This window comes from Mauremys reevesii, linkage group 4 (genome assembly GCF_016161935.1).
Source record: "Mauremys reevesii isolate NIE-2019 linkage group 4, ASM1616193v1, whole genome shotgun sequence".
NCBI lineage: Eukaryota > Metazoa > Chordata > Testudines > Geoemydidae > Mauremys > Mauremys reevesii.
The window spans coordinates 128,679,221-128,696,376 of NC_052626.1; the positions used below are offsets into that span (position 1 = coordinate 128,679,221).

The 17,156-nt window shown below is 50.1% G+C and overlaps 1 protein-coding gene across 1 annotated transcript in view; it reads right to left on the minus strand.

Annotated features, from left to right (window-relative positions):
- Positions 1 to 1,425: 1,425 nt before the first annotated feature.
- The window catches only part of GRM4 (glutamate metabotropic receptor 4), a 152,163-nt gene continuing 136,432 nt past the window's right edge, over positions 1,426 to 17,156 (minus strand). Inside the window, exons 9-10 of the mRNA XM_039536416.1 lie at positions 16,189 to 16,435; positions 1,426 to 1,855 (exon numbers count right to left, since the gene is read on the minus strand). Coding sequence (XP_039392350.1) covers positions 1,806 to 1,855; positions 16,189 to 16,435 — 297 coding nt within the window. The 3' untranslated portion in view covers positions 1,426 to 1,805. The remainder of the gene's footprint in view (positions 1,856 to 16,188; positions 16,436 to 17,156) is intronic.

The window sequence follows — 17,156 nt, forward strand, 5'->3', positions numbered from 1 at the left end:
TGGCAACATAAGCAGCTGCCTGGGTCCACCCAGAGTGTCACAGACAGGTATGTAGTCGGGGGGGGGGGGGGCTAGCCCCTCTCACACCACCATGGCTACCTACTATTTTTAGCACGCTAGCTTGCTCAGAGCTAGTGTGGGTACGTCTCAGTGAGCTGGGGACCAAAGTGTAGAGGTGCCCTCAAAAGCCATTGAAATTTATGCTTCTAAATCACTTGGCTACGTTTTAAAATCCCACCTATGATCTTGAATTTCACGCCTTCACATGCTGGAGAATCCACTGCATCCTAGGTACACTGTATGGCTTTTCAGTTTTAATGGAGAAACCCCAGTAAAAAACCCAGTACAAAAACAAACAAAAAAAATGTTTATTGGATAAACACTAGAACTGGTTATTTGTAGCTAAGGGCTTGTAACACAGACTACAGGGTTGTGATTTCTAGAGCTCACAGACGTGTGGTGCATTCATTGATCTGTGTGTGTCCCCCTATTGGTGGTGGGCACTAAAGGTTCCCTATGGCATTTTAACATAGTGCTGGGTGAAACTATACTGTGTTAAAGTACACAAGGGAACATTACAAAGCAACCACTCACTACAGTATATACTGATATAATGAGCAATGTATATAATAAACAAGGAAAAAGTCTTGCATCCTCCCAGATTTTTGGACAGCTTCATAAATCTCAAAGTTATCAACACCCCCCCGCCATGAAATTAACAAACCCTGAAGAATAAAAGCCCTATTAATAAACCTCTCTTAAAAATGTGCATCTTATTTCTAGCCTGAATGTATCTCATTTCAGCTTCCAGCCACTGGATCTTGTTCTGCTTTTGTGTGGTAGATTAAAGAGCCCTTTGATAGAAGAAACCTTTTCCCTACACAGGTACTTATTGACTGCGATCAAGTCACCTCTTCACCTTCTTTTTGATAAGCCAAAGAGCCTCCCTTAAGCTAGCCATCGACATGCACCAATAAAAGACAAAAGCTGAGTGCAAAACCATGGTCTTTTATTAGAAAGTTCCTCGTATAAAAATGATCATGCTCTACACTTTTCATCGAATAATTCATAAACATCCAGGCACTGAACTTGGGGGGGGGGGGTTGTTGGGTTTTTTTTCGATTGGTCAGTACATAAAGCAGACATAATTCAATCCATATGGTCATCACATACATCAATTGTACCACCTATAGAAATCAGCACTTTGAACACAGTCTAGATTTTATTTAATTTTTTGTTGTTTATTTTTTTTTTAAATCTTTAATTTTTTTTTTGCAACACATAGAACTTGGTAGGAGAAAAAGTGAAGAGAGGCAGAGGAAGAAGAGAACAAAAGAAAAATGGAAAATGAACAAAATAAAGAGAGAGAGAGAGAGAGAGAGAGAAAGTGAAATTCTTCACAACCACAAACGATCTCACAAATTGTGGAAAAGGGAAAAGGTATCTGCAATTTATTTTATTTTTCCAAGATACAGAAAATAATCCCCCAAAGATTTATTAAAGTCTGTCACCTCTGCCCGACTGTACGTGCACTCTGGTCGGTTGTTCCTCTTCCTCCTCCCAAGAGGCGTGTGTTTTGACGGTTGGTTGGTTGGTTGGTTTTTTTGCCGACGTTAATGGCCATCTTCCCAAGCAGCATTGTCCACCAGCCCAGCCAGTAGAATTAGGCACCCGCGATGCCCTCTTCCAATCGGATCCAACTTCCCCACCCCCCAACTTCTTGTGATGAGCAATTCGACTCAACTCTCCGGCTTCTCCTCCTCCTCCCCAGCAACTCAGCCCGGGGTGGTTATGATCAGCTGGAGTTAAATTGCATGGTTGCTATAGCTGACGTAAGTCTGTTTGGTTGCCAGAGCTGGAAGGAGAGAAAAACCACATATGTATCATTAATGAAGCCTTCCCATACCACGACCTTGAACCAACCTTCACGCCACTAGAGCTTGGGTGGGAATATGAGATAAGGCTCAGTCTCTGCAGTGGTGCTGGAACAATTTTTATAGTGGGGGTGCTGAAGGCGGAAACCATGTATTTGGGTTGTAATTGCTACTTCAAGCCAGGGGGTGCGGTAGCTCCCCTAGTTCCAGCACCTATGAGTCTCTGAAGACTGTCAGGCAGAGATACAACCAGCTGCATCCAGGGTCAATTCTGCAGCTCCATGCAAAGGCAGTGAGCCACGGCCTAGATTGCAGAAGTGCTCAGCTCCCGCTGGGCCCAAGGAGAGTCTCAGACATTCAGCACCTCCGCAAAGCAGGCTATTAGGCCCCAGTTCTACAAGGCCCAAGATGCAGGGGAGAGACCTCCTACCTCCCACCTGCCCCACACAGGATGCAGAGGGTGGAGTCTCAGGGCTGCCGAAGATGGGGAAAGAATAAGTTGAGCATCCAGAACAGATGCCTGTGATTGTGGAGGGAGTTAAGGCAAGAGTGGATGGAGGTTTCATGGGAAACAGGACGAAGGGGGATCCCGAGATATACTCTAGCCACTGATAAAGAGGGAGGTGGCCTGACTCCCTGGGGATCTCAAGCCACAGAGCTCCAAGTCAGCAGGAGGCAGCTGGTATGTAATCCTCATGGCACTGGTTTGTGAGCAGCAAACATGCTAGCCCTGGTGGAGCCCACAGAAGCGGAGACAGACTTCCTGCAGCCGGTGGTTCGGAAGCCTTGCCTGAACAAACCCTGACTACAGATAATCGGGCCATCTCTGGGCGTTCGGGTCTGGCTAGACTAGGGAAACGTGCACTGGCTGCAGTTGTGGCAATGAGGTTACACCTGTGCAAACCCCTAATGCAGGCACAGTGTACCCAGGCAACTCAGGGCTTGCACCGCGCACAACTTGCCACCCCCTCACATCAAGTTGTAAGTGGCACCAGCGGCGGTTCCGCCTTACACCGGGGCGGCTCATCCGTGTGGGGGTAGAAAACAACAAACCCAGAAGAGCGAGTGCCTTAGGCAAACGGCCTGTGTTGCAGGAGAGTGGAGCTTGAATGGCAACTGGAGTCAATGGGCCCGCTTCTCAGCCCACCTGCTCCTTGCGTAGTCAGGTACAGCAACACACCGTGCGAGAGAACTGTACCCTGCTGGCTCTGGGAGGGGGATTGGGGTGCAGGCTCTGGGAGGGAGTTTGGGGATGGGAGGGAGTGCAGAGGGATGGGGTGCAGGGGTGAGGGCTGTGGCTGCAGATGAGGGGTTTGGAGTGGGGGGGGAGTCAGGGTGAGAGTCAGGGTGAGGGCTCTGTCTGGGACTGGGGATGAGGTGTTTGGGGTGCTGGAGGGGCTCAGGGCTCGGACAGAGGGTTGAGGGTGTGGTGGGGGGGTGAAAGCTCTCACTGGGGGTGTGGGCTCTGGGGTGGGGCTGGGGATGAGTTTGGGGTGCAGACAGGCTGCTCCGGGACAGGGGCCAGAGAGGAGGACTCCCCCTAGCCCTTTCCCTGCCGGCAGCAGCGAGCTCTGGGGGAGGAGTCCCCCTTTCCTGCCCCCCCCAGCAGCACACTCACCCCCACCACTGTCACTGCATGTGCTTCTAGGGCCCCTCTCAGGTCCAGGAATCTCCCTCGCCTCCCCCATGGTGGGTGCCAGGAGGTGCTGCGTGCGCCTCCTCCCCTGCTGTTGCCCCTGACTGTAGCCTCACTGGGGGTGAGGGATGGGGCTGCCTCCTTGCCCAGCATGGGGCAGGAACGGTGACTGCAGGTAGGGGGGGCTGTGCTGCTGGAGGGTCCCATTGGAAAATGAAAGGGTCTGAGGGGGGAAGGGCAGGCTCACAGTCAGCCTGCCCTAGCAGTGAGATAGGGGACACTAGGACCCTGCGGCAGCAGTTGCTGCACAGAGCTGAAGTGGCGGGGAGAAGCAAGTCAGGGCCGGGGGACACTCAGGGGCGGCACGGGGTGGGGGATCACCTCGGTTATAGATATCTCTGTGCCTGCCAGCGGCTTTTTATCCTCCACCACTTTCTGCGCCCCTGGGCTTTTTGCGCCTGAGGCAAGTGCCTCACTCGCCTCGCCCTTGTTACGGCACTGCCGCTAGGCACGGGTGGGAGGGCGGCAGAGAATCAGGCCCAATAGGATCAGCACCTCTGACAATGAGCCGCTTGGTCTCCAAGTGCTGATCCATGACAAAAGTCCAGGAATCGAAACTCCTTCAGCGAACATCAGTCTCTTAGTTTTAGGCCAAGCCCCCAAGACAAGGGTGTTTTAAAAGGAGTCCAGGCCGGCAGCTTTAGCCAACCATTTAAAGAGGCCATGCACCCAAATACCTTTTAACCCATAGGGCCCTGTTATTAACAAGCTAAAGTGAGTGAGGTGCTTTGAAAATGGATATTGCTATTTCTCATTTATATTACCCTAACGCCTAGGAGCCCCACTCACTGCCCAGGACTCCATTGTGCTAGGGGCTGGACAAACAGAACAAGAAGTAGCACCGCCTATGTATGAATATCATCAAAAGCCCTGTAAAGTGCTACATCAGATTATTAATATTACCAGCCAGAGCAGAAAAGCTCATCTCAGATTTAGGCTCTTATGAGAACTGAAGCTGGAGCAGACCCACTAGAAGAACCAATATACTGCTCGTTGTGAGGCCTGCTGGGCAGAGTAAGGTGGGAGGGAGCTGTACCCAGCTCCTAACTCTCCTGTGTGAGCCACTGGCATTACCAAAGATCACACGGAGATGGGGCATGAAAACAGCTGCTCCTCCCACTCCTGTGCAGGTGCGCAGGGAGTGAGTGGGCAGCAGTGGAGAGTGGGCAAATCCTTGGCTCCATCGTATCCCTCCCCTCCCCAAACACTCCAGCAAGCGCAGCAGAACTGGACTCCGGAGTCAGAAGTGAGCGAGCAGCTGCGCTTGGACAATCAGGCTCGTCCTGAGCAATTCACCTCTCTCCCCACCTCCCCCCCCGGGGGCAGCACGCATTGAACTGTGAGTGATTTCCAAAGAAAAGGCAAACGATTTCCCAGGTTGGTCTCAGGGCGCCGGAGTTCGCGTGAGTCACTCGTAATTAAATAGACATTTCCCAGTGGGAACCTGCCTCTTTTATGGTAACAGATTAACCTCATGGGGACAGAGAAACCCCCACCCCTCCCCAACTCCCCATCCTTCCTGTATTGGCCCCTTTGATGTTCCAGTGTGAACACATGGGCCAGATTCTCAGTTACTCTACGGAGCTTTAATGCTGCTCTGATGGCTTGAATAGGTAAAATTGGATCCCTGAGAAACCGCCTCCCCCCACCCTTCGGCTCCGCTCCAGCTGGTATAGAGATGGTGTAAGGGTGCTACCCTAGCCTGCTCCCAGCGCCCAGCATTGGGGATGGATCAGGGGCATGGCCAGAATCCCCGGCAGTCTGGCCGTTCTCCGCTTCTCAGGGCCCAGAGGCTGCTGTAATTTACACCAGGAGCTGGGCACGGCTCCACATGGCCCCAGAATAGGGGTGGGGGGGGCACAAAAGTGGCTTAAAACCACTTTTGCTCTTCCCTCTCTCCACTTCAGAAGCAGGAAGGGGGTAGCTGAGAAGCAAGCCCTGTAACTCTGTGGGATCATCTCTGGGGCCAGGCAAAGCTCGGGGGGCGCTTTTGGTTTCTGCAATACCCTGAAAATTGAGATTTGGTCTTGAAAGAACCAAACTCCATGTGCTTTGACCCCGGGGTCCATCTTCACTTCCATCTTCAGGGTGGGGCTTAGGGGGTTTTCCCCAGGTCTGGAACATCGCGACTAGAGAGGGGCTGGATCAGAGCTTTCGAGCTGAACTTTGGGGAAGTTCCCAGGTGCGTCTGGAACCAAATTTTGCAGACAGCACCCAGACCTGTATTGCAAATGGGCCCAGGTCCGAGCTGCGTGTGAGAAACTCGGCTGGAAAGCAGGCCTCTGACCGGGTGGCAGGGTGTGAGACCCAGCTGAGGGATGCGTGACTCGCTTGTTGAGCTGCCCTGCTAGCAGAGTAAGAGACCTGCCTACAGCTGGGGAGTCAGTTTTGCTGCCTCGTGGTGGCAGATGAAGCCTGTAACTCCATCAACACAGGGGAGAGACGAGGCAAGCAGCCCTCGGGTCAGAAGGAACCAGAGACAAAGAGAGAGAGATCCTGCAGGGAGCCGTAGGAACTGCCATGCTCGGGGAGAGGTTCTGCTATTGCAAGCTGAGTTCCCAATATAGCCAAACAGGGTGAGTTTGGTCTTAGACAGCAGGTGCAAACCTTATCTGGAGCAGGGCGGGGACGGCGACTGCTCATGAGATCAAAACTAAAAGTCACAAAAACTAGGACCATTTGGATTTAGATCTGGATTCTGGACCCCCAAGTTTCATGGCAGCGCTTAGAGGCAGGAGCGCTGCCAGCTTTTCTGGCACCTTAGGCGGCGGAAGGTCCCGCCCCCGAAATACCGACGACAACCGGGGCGGCCGAAGATCCGGCAGCCGCGGGCACCGCCCCCAAATTTTAGCAACCTAGGTGACCGCCTAGGTTGCCTAATGGGTTGCGCTGGCCCTGCTTAGAGGCCAAGTCCCCTTTGTGTGAAGCTCCGTACAAACACATGACAATGAGATGGTCCCTGACCCACACTGCTAACAATCTGTTAGTTCGGCAGTGTTTGGATCCAGGGTTTTGACTGGGACAATTCTGGAGATGGAGGGCCTGGTTTTCCTCTGACTGACACTGGTGTAAAGCAGGAATAATGCCCTTCAATCAATGATGTTGCCCTATTGTTAAACTGGTGTAAGTGAAAGCAGCACCAGACCCACAAACCTGGTCAAGATCCATAGCTCGGACCCATGGTTTTGGTTCTGATCCATCTCCAGTGCATGGGAGACGGCACCAAAACCTGAACTTCCAAACTTGGAAGGAGTTTGGCTCTGACTATTGCAACTCTGGGCACGATCCTCAGCAGGTGTAACCCAACAGAGTTGCACTGACTTGGACAGAGTGATGTTGATTTATTTACCCCAGCCAGGGATCTGGTCATTTCTCAAACCCCTTCCTTTAAAAGCTAGGGATGTAGGTGGCACTGTAAACAGATCCCTTTATGGAACAAACTGGAGGCTATTTATTTGTCCTGTAAATGATATGAGAGAGAGAGGATGAAGTGTGTGACCTGCTCTGTATTTCAAGAGGGATTCTAATTAGAAGAGGATCTGTGGAAGAGTTCTCCTCTCCAGTGAGATTACTTTCATATGAATATGCCCCCGGTCCGAGCCCTCAATTACAGTTTTAAGGGGAAATAGCTCCAGCTGGAGCTGACCCTTCCTTTGAAGAAGATCAGAGCTAGCGGACCAGCCTCCCGCTCCTTTGTCAGTTTCAAAAGCCTGAGCATCAGCCTCCCATCCTCCTTCTGATCTGTTTCAAAGCTCTGGCAGAGGTGGGGCTTGTGCAGTAATGGCCAGAGCCAAGGCAGGGAGTCTAAAGCCAAAGCCTTAACGCTGAGGGGAGTTTGAGCAGTGCGGGGGAGTGTGCCAGTGCGGGAATTGGTCAGATGGAAGGAGGGGAGGGTACAAACGCAGACGGAGAGCAGGGGGCTTGTATCACCCCACGCAGCTCAGATTCAGTGCTGTCTCCCCTGTCCCAGGACAACCAACCTCAAGTAGGGTAAAGTCAGGGTGCAGCTCCCCACTCACTCAATAACCAGGATCACCTCAATTTCAGGATCCAGCTAGCATGTGAGTGGGTGCCAGCACATGGCCTCATTTCCCCTGACAGCTCGTCTACAGAGGCTGAACCCGGGACCTTTACATAAAAACAAACAAACAAAAAACCCTCTGGCTGCTGCCTGAGCTAAAGAACCAGGTCTATCAGCGTGGTGGCCTTAGCATGTTCAGAAACCTTTTACGTGGTCTGGCCACTAGTGGGGAACAAAGACACGCTTGGCCAGTGCGTTAGATCTCCAGGTAGAGATGTGCCCTGTGCTGCCCAGCAACCTAAACTGCTAGCAGCTCAGTAAACGTATGCAGCCCTCGAGAGCCCTACAGTGTGACCCACAACTGCCTGCTCCAGCTAAACTCTGGGGGTGGTTCAAAGCACAAAGTTGCTGCTGCTGGTTCCCACTCGCTTGCCACGAACACAAGTAAATATTAGGGCCTGCACATTTACAACTGATTAAAAATGTATATATGTAAATGGATATGCAAATCTGGCGCAGCCCTCCGGCTCCTTGAATTTTGCCACCATAATCCTCAGTGAATGGGTGCAACCATTCATAAACAAAGAGGGGAGAAGACAGAGACACCATGGGAAAATTCATGAGTGCTCCAGCCCGTAAAACACTGGAGAGGAGCAAATCCCCCTCATCACCTGCCCCCAGCCCCTCTGGGAGGCAAAGCTGGTGACGGCAGGGCACAGGGTCAGGAGAGGATGATCACAGACTACAGGCTCCATTTTCAGACCCATCTTAAACAGCCCCCCCTCCATTTTGGTTCCTGACATTTTGTAGGTGCAGTTTAGGTCATTTAGATACACAGATTAGACAAGACCAGAGAGAGGGAGAAATTCCTTGAATACTAAAGACAGACAGGCAGACACCTAGATACCAGAAGACACCTAGGTACTATAGACGGACAGAAGCGCCTCCTTTCCAGGTCTAGATAGGCTCGTAGTCATCCCAATTGCATGATCAGAGCAGATTATGCTCTGTGCCCACATATTGTAAATGCATTAAAAAAAAAAAAGATTGTTTTTAAAAACCCAGCCTTAAGTCTTCCTTATTTATCCACAGTGATTTCCCATGACCTCCCCCACCCTGTGCATGGTTAGGGCTGTGCTGATATCACTGCCCCCTGGTTGGCGGCTTTACGGTGTCTGAGATACATGATGGCAATTAATCCCTGAGGGGCGTCCATCCGGCCCTCGCTCCCTCTCAGCCTTCCCAGGATTCCCTCGCCCTTTCCCTCCAGCAGCTCCGGCAGATTGTGGCAGTCAGAGACTTATTTATTTATTTCTCCCCCACCCCTCCACCCGGTGCCGGTGCATCCTTGACAAATGAACCTTATTGAAGATTTCAGACGCTGTTATCCTCAGATAACAATTAGATGGGCCATAAGAAATTAGAGCTGACAGCGCTATTTGTTAGCTGCAATGTTTTCATAGCCAATCTGCTTGCAATCAAGCCCTGTAAATTATTTATTCTGTTGTTTATTTAAAGATACGTGACCTGCCAGTGACAGAATGAAAAACAGCCCTTCCCTTCCCGTGGTTGACAACTCTACAGTCGCTCCCGTCCCTCAAATTAATAATGCAATCGGCTTCCTGAGACTGTCCCTGACACGCCGCGGTGCCAGCTTTCTATTCAGGCTGAGCACCCACATTCCAAATGCAAGACGCATTGGAACCTGAGATGCTGCAGAACGGAGCCTTGCCTCTCGCTGCTGTGTGCTTCCACCGGCCGGCTGACAGATACAGCTGGCAGGGGCTCCCATTGCCCACCACCTCAAAGCATAGGGAGGGAAGTGAACTGGGATCAGTTCCTGGCTCCTGTCACTGCATCGCTCTGTGCCTCAGTTCCCCCTCTGTAAAATGGGGTAATAATTCTGTCTGGTTTATTTAAACTGTCAGCTCTTTGGGGTAGGGACTGTCTCTTACTATGGGTCTGCAGAGGGTACAATGGGGCCCAGCTTTTGGTTGGTTTCCATAATACAGCCCCCCCATAAAACAGATCAGCATGGTTTGGGGGTGGAAGAGCTGAGAGGGAGCAGGGATAGGAGTGAGAACAGGCACTGGGAGTCTGGACTTTTGGATTCTATTTCTACTTCTGCTACTGATGCACTGTATAGCCTGGGGGAGAGTCAACCTCCCGCTGCCTCTGTTAAACAGGTACCTGACTACCTAACACAGTGGGGTGGTGAGAGGGTTATTTACAAAGTGATTGTATGGGGCCTTGAGATCCTTGAGTTAAAGAGGCTATATCAGTGCTAAGTATTGTTATTGCTCTGACAATAGCATCTCTGAAAGGGGGTAAGTCAGGCCAACCCAATGGAAAAGCAACATCTTAGGAGCAAATGCTGAATAGTGAGACGTAGTCCAGTGACTTTGGGCCCCAAATTGATATAGTTCAGAGGATCCAGATTGGGGTGATCCGAGATATTAGTGTAATACACAGAGGAGCCACTAGAGGGAGACATGATCATGCACACTTTGCGCATCCTCCTGTTGCTGATGCAGGCTGAGAACTAAAGGACAGGCAGCTTCTGGAGTCAGATATTGTGATAATTCATAGCTCCTGCAACCCCCGGATCTCCTAGTCCTTTGTACAGGCAAGAACGCAGAGAAAGGCACAAAAGCCAAAGGAACTCTGCAGCGGGTGATGAGTCACAAACCAGTTAAATGGACTGTGGAGGGAGTCAAAGGTGGACAGAGGAAAGAACAAAGAAGAAGTCCATTGAAAGGAGTTCTGATACCTCAGTGATGAGAGGGATACAAAACCACACAGAACAGAACAGAACAGCCCTTACTGCAACAAAACAAATCTTGTCTATGGGACTTTGGTCGCTGCAGGCGCGGCGGCATGAAGAAAAGATCAGAGATGTCTGAGCACAAGGGGAACTTGGGACCAATCCAAAACCACTCATGGGGAAGTCACGTGGACAACTCTGCCATCAGTTAGCACTAATTAAGGCATCCTGGCCAAGCCTCCTCTCAGACTCTAACATGGAAGGGGAATGGGCAGTAGCCATGGAGAAAAGAAGGTACAGATAACGGAACCCAAAGAGGGGCAAAAATTGTTGATAGATCTGTTTAAAGCACATAGAGAGGGGGGAGGTAGGTAGACAGATATTGCAGGTATGACAGACAGACACATTACATCAGAGATAGATAGATAGATAGAAATGAAAAACAAACCGTGAAATTGCATGGAAACATATTTACGGTTTCTATCCTGGTTATGTTGCAACCCACAAATTTCACCTCTCATGAAATTTTAGCGAATTGGCAGGTTTTTCACCTAAACATGGGAAGATTCCATTCCCTGGATGTTTTGCTGTGAAAATTTTGCCCCAGTGGAATGTCACATTTTGAAATTCTACCCATTTCACAGGTATTGACTCTTTCTCGCTCACAAAAGCTCCTGTTTTTGCAAATTCAAACCAAAAAGGCGCAGATCTGGCTTGGCTGCATTCCCCAATCCTCCTGGGCCAGGCTGTGAAGCTTTTCCTCCCACTGGAGAGCCATTCCTCACCCAAGCAGTCCCACTGAAGTCAATGCAGGTTTGTCCCAACCTGGCCCACTGTAAATAGCCCACACAGACAGACTGCAAAGTGATCAGCCACGCTATCGGTCAACAAAATCTCAGCCCTCTTGGAGTGCCTCTATGCTAAGTACCCTACATTATAACGTTCATAATGATCATAATGTTTATAACAGCTCCTTTGGTGGGCAGTCGTTACTGGCTTTCCCCGTGTATCTGCAGTATCAGAACAGATGGATAATGCATCTCTTACAAAGCAAGAACATTAGTAGGTTTCTAGCTTATTTTTAGCTGACAATGATCTTTATGGAATAAAGACATAGGAGGGGCCCACTGGAGGGCTGGGAAATGCCAGGAACAGAGTGGACCACGTGAGATCAAAAGTGGGGGATGCCCTGTCTTTCTGAGCATGGTTGTTACGGTGCAAGCGTGGGGTCTTTGGGGGGCATAACCGACCCGGGCTCCCTGACTATATGCCCATATGCCACTTGATGGCTTTGCCTGCAAGTCTGAGGCAAGGTGACAGGCACCTGTGGCAATCTTCTCTATCTCCTGCCAGGAATGACAGGGAACCTCCAGGAATGCTCCAGGCCTGCTCCTGGCATTACAATGAGAGCATCCGTTATTTATAATAAGGGAGACACAAGCAGCTCTGTGGTCTGACAGGACACAACCAAGCCGGCTTGAGGGTTAGTGTTATGCTGCCCATGACTGGATGGATTTTGGCAGTCCTCCTTAAATTGTGTATCAGTTGGTGGTTGTCTCGGCCTCTGTTGGCCGGGATATAAAGGAGCTACAAGGGCTCATGTGGGTTCTTCTTTGCCTTAGAAATTAGAGAGCTAATTTCAGAGGCAAAGGTGGTGAATTCTAGTCTCCATACTGCACTGTGTGCGGCTCGGTGGACAATAACAGGGTGTGCGTATATGAGGCCATGGATCACTCCAAGGAAGCGACACTGGCAATAAGGACACAGCGATTGTCCTCCACACTGCGCCATCCAACATTAACCACAGAACCCGAGTACTATGACAGGTGTGCAAACAGAAGCAGGGAGAAGTTATGTGGTTTGTGCAGGGTCACAGAGGGAATCGGTGCCAAAACTGGGATTACAACTCCGGCTTTCCGAGCTCCCAGGCCTGTGCTCAGACTTCACCTCTACCGTATGAGCATGGTTATGAGCAGCGAGCCCGCAGGGGCAAGCACAACACAACAGTAAGAGAGAGGGCCTGATTCTGCCCTCCCCTGCACTCCCTTGCACCGTTCACTCCTCTGCCGAGTGTAAAATCTCTATGGAATCAGAAAGTTGCTATGCCTTGCAGTCAGGGTAGCATTTTACATACTTTGCACTCATGTAAATGGCGACCTGAGGTGCAGCACAGGGAAGAACCAGGTCCAGGAGTCTTCCCGCAGGAAGCTCTGGCTTTCAGTAGCATCAAGCGCACACACAACCCACCCCAAGCTCCCACTGAAGTTCTGCTGACAATCAGCCCCTGCACTGGGATTAGCCTCGGTTTGTTATTCTTCAGAGCGCTCTTGGGATCCCATCCCAGGGGAGAACAGAGGGAGGGTTGCTATGGAAACAAACTCATACCAATTTTTTTTTCTTTGCCTACTTCCCATGTATTTGTTGGGTTTAGGAACAAAATGCTGCAGGCACGTTGAACCTACAGGGGGCCTAGATGGGAACACAGAAACTTTATTATTACTTGTATTGCAGTCCCCCTAGGTGCCCCAGCCATGGACCAGAACCCCCACTGTGCTTGGTGCTGTACAAACACAGAACAAAAAGACAGTCCATGCCCCAAAGACGGACAATCTATGACAAGAGACAACTGGTGAATACACGCAGACGGGGCGTCTACGGAAACAACGAAACAGTACCGGTCAGCATAACGAGCAGTGCTCCCACAGTTGCCTAACTGTTTTTACAATGCTGTCCAATCATACCAACAGAGGAAGACAACTGGCCAATCATTTAAACTACTTGATATTAGAGTATCAGAGGGGTCGCCGTGTTAGTCTGGATCTGTAAAAGCAGCAAAGAATCCTGTGGCACCTTATAGACTAACAGACGTTTTGGAGCATGAGCTTTCGTGGGTGAATACCCACTTCGTCGGATGCAAGAGCACCTCTATATTAGAGGTGGGTCAGAACTAAATCCCCGGATCCAAACTCCCCTGAAATTTGGGAAGTGTAAAACCCAGATCATCTTTGCGGCCTGGACCCATTCACTCCTAGTAATAAATGACTAAGAAAAATGACTAGATTATTACAGCAGCAGCCAGAAGCCCTGATTAGGATAGAAGCCTCTTGTGCTGTGCGTCTTGTGATGGGGGCCATATCTCATAATCTTTAACATATTTGTCCTCACAACACCCCGGTGAGGTAAAGACGAGCTATTTTACAGGCAGGAAAATGAGGCCCAGAAACGCTAAATGACTAACCCAAAGTCACAAAAGAAATCTGTGGCAGAGAAGGGAATTGAGCCCAGGTGTCCTACGCTAGACCCCTAACCACTGGCCAACCTCTCTCTCTGCTGACTATTGTATTTTAGAGAAAGAAGAGGAAGAGAAAGAGAGAGAACAGGGATGGACAATAGAAAGGAAGGCTATTCATTGTGTGTTTGTACAGCACCTTGCACAATGGGACTCAGCTTGGTTGTGATTTTTGGGTGGTATCGTGATACACACGTTAAATAACACCAATCTGAATAATACAAACCTATGTGAAATATACAACCAATGATTTGCCTGGGGGGTTCACACAGGTAACACAAACCAAACACCATTCTTAGCTCTGATGAATTGTCGATTTCCCAAAGGGCCAGGGGCAAGTCCCAAGCTTGAGATTTAAGAGAGTTTAAGGAAACGGACCAGTTCCCAATGTGACACCTTACATTCTGATCCTGCACAGACTTAGGCATGTGCTTAACTTTAAGTCACTGACTTCAGTGGGGCTATCCACATTGTTAAAAAAGTTAAGCACGTGTGTATGTCTTTGCAGGATTAGGGCCTTAGAGATCGCTTTTTGACTCAAGTACATTGCACTCAAAATCAATCAGGAAGTGAGGAAACAACGAGGAACCAGATCCAGTCTTGGTGTTTCATCTGCTACAATGTCACCCTCCCCTCTCTGCCTTTTTAAGTCAATTTTTACCAGGGGCTCGCAATCTTTCCAGACTACTGTACCCCTAGCAGGCGTCTGACTTGTCTTGAGTATCCCCAAGTTTCACCTCACTTAAAAACGACTTGCTTACAAAACCAGACATAAAAATACAAGAATCACAGCACAATATTACTGAAAAATTGCCGACTCCTTCATTTTTACCATATAAAATAAATCAGTTGGAATGTAAATATTGTAGTTACATTTCAGTGTATAGCATAAGAGCAGTATAAACAATTCATTGTCTGTATGATATTGTAGTTTGTACTGATTTCACGTGTGCTTTTTATGTAGCCTGTTGTAAAACTAGGCAAATATCTAGATAAGCTGATGTACCCCCTGGAAGACCTCTGCGTACGTGTACCCCTGGTTGAGAACCACTGATTTGTACTACCTGCCCTGCAGGGCTCTGGCACAAAGCCCACCGGGAGAAAACCGGAAATGCAGTGAATTTAGTGCTGGATTCACAGCCCTGGAGATTGGAGTCCTCTGTCCACAGCATAGCGTCCACGTCGCTGTACCACCAAAGTGCCTCACCCCTGACCCGCAGGGACCGCCTCTAAAGGGGAGCTCATCCCATGGCCTGATCTGTCTCAGACTCAGAGACTTTAAGGCCAGAAGGGACCATTGTGATCATCTAGTCCTTGGAGACTGGCAACAAAAGGAGCCAGCTAGTCTTAATTTATGGTTGTGGCTTTTATGATGCGTGGGGACAACAATCCCACCTGGGAACCAGGGGCATAATCTGGATGATCTAACACATTTTATCCACCTCAAGCATCCATGATTCTGTGGTTTGATGAGTTAAAAACACAGAGTCTGCAGTTCATGGCGCGGGCACCATGCGACCATCCACCCTCCCAAACCTCAGTAGTTCACCACAGGTTACTTGTGTCTCTGTGGGGATTTTACGTGAAGGCAGGCTCCAAAAGGGCTCCCTGAGGCATTCCGAAAAGTCAGTGAAAGCTGTGAAGCCCCAGTATGCAAACATGGGAAATACAAATGCAGCTTCGAAAACCCAGGCAGAGCCCTTCAGGACAGGTCAGCTGGACAGCTCTTCTATCAGAGCGTCAGGCAGGGGCTCTGACTGACTGCTTCTCCAGGCTCCAAGGGCAGGAGAGGGAGGAGGGGCGAGAGAAGACATCTGAAAATTAAAACCTATCTATATACCCTCACACATTAAAACCAGCCAAGGCATTTTTCAGTTATGGGGCTATAATTAGAGAGCAGCCCAAACCAACTCCCTGCACCTGGATTCTGGGGAGGCTTAGACCCAGATCTGAAACTTGCACCCCCTCTCTAGCTACTGAGGCCGTTGCCTTGGGGGTCTGGGGATGATGGAATCCACTAAAGCATGGCTCTTTTATCTCTCGCTCCCCCCACACCCCCCGAAGTCGGTGGACGTCTTTCCACTGATTTTCAATGGGAGCTGCCTTGGGCCCATAATTCCAGACCTCAGAACTCCTCAGTGTCCTTACACCTGGATTTCACAGCTGCCTGGTACAGGGCCCCCCATCTCCTCTTGTTAAAGCCAACGGCACAATGCCCCTCGACCTCCATGGAAGCAGGACTAGGCTAATATGCAGTATCGTGCAGGGTGAAGTTCACTCCTTGTGCCGAAGAGCCACACGAACCCTACGCAGCACTTTCTCTCATTCTGAGGGCTGGAGGGACGCCTAGTCGCTGTGCTGACCCCTCTGCCCAGGGCTGAATGTCACCCGCAACGTGCTTTACAAAGGAACAAGCTCATCCTTTTCACTGAGTCAAATGGAGCAGCCATAGTCACCCACCGGCAGCCCACGCACCACCAAGGAGCCTTGGCCCCATTTCCTTGACAGCGGGGAAGGTTGGCCATGCAGCTGAGGGGACGTTACCTTGCGTTTCAAGATTTTCACACAGTTCTGATTTGGCTTCTCCGTTGGGTCGGAAACCTCCCTTCTGAGTGAATTTGTTGGACATGGTGGCGGCCGTCACCACCGCCTTGAGGCTGCGTTTGCGCTTGGGGACGTTCTGCTCCGGGTGGAAGAGGATGATGTACACCTTGGGCATATAGAGCATGCCCAGCGAGACGGAGGCGCTGAGGCTCACCGAGATGGTCAGCGTCATGGTCTGGATGTACATCTGGAAGACACAAGGTAACGCGCTCAGGCCTGCGAACCCCTTCCCAGACACATTCATCCCCCCTCCCCTCTGCAACTGCCTCTACGTTGAAAAGCATCCAACTAGGGACAAAGACAACTGAGAGGAGAGGGGGGATGTGGATAAAAAGATGATGGAGCAACCAATTGGGGTTGGAAATGAGGAAGGATGGAGCAGATGGAGATCTGGGATAAGGCTAAATGGAAGGAAATAGGAGGGATGGAAGGTCAAACAAGCAAATGAACAATGAGATGGATACAAACATTAAAGATGGCTGTTTTGATGGAAAGTAGGGCTACAGAGGATGTAGGGTGTACAGACGGGAGAATAAAGGGAAAGGATGAGATGGAGAAGGGTTTCTGCTGTCTAAAGTAAGGATCTTGCATTTTGGTGCATCTGTTTTCCATAACCACCTCTTACATGGCAGAGATTAGTCTTCAGGCTAAGGCCAGGAACAGGTCTCAAGTGCTCCAGTATAAACCTGCAGTAACTTACGTGACCTCAGCACAAACATATAAAATACAGGAAGCAGCCATGTAAGCTTTCCCCCACACCCACCCATATGATCACCTCAACGTGCCTTAATGCTCTGGCAGGACTGCATGTGAGCTTGCACAGAAGAGGCAACCGGAGGTGAAAGGCACCCTTACCAAACTGAGCCCTCCAGCTCTTCTCCAGAGCAGGACGCAAGACATTTCAGCTT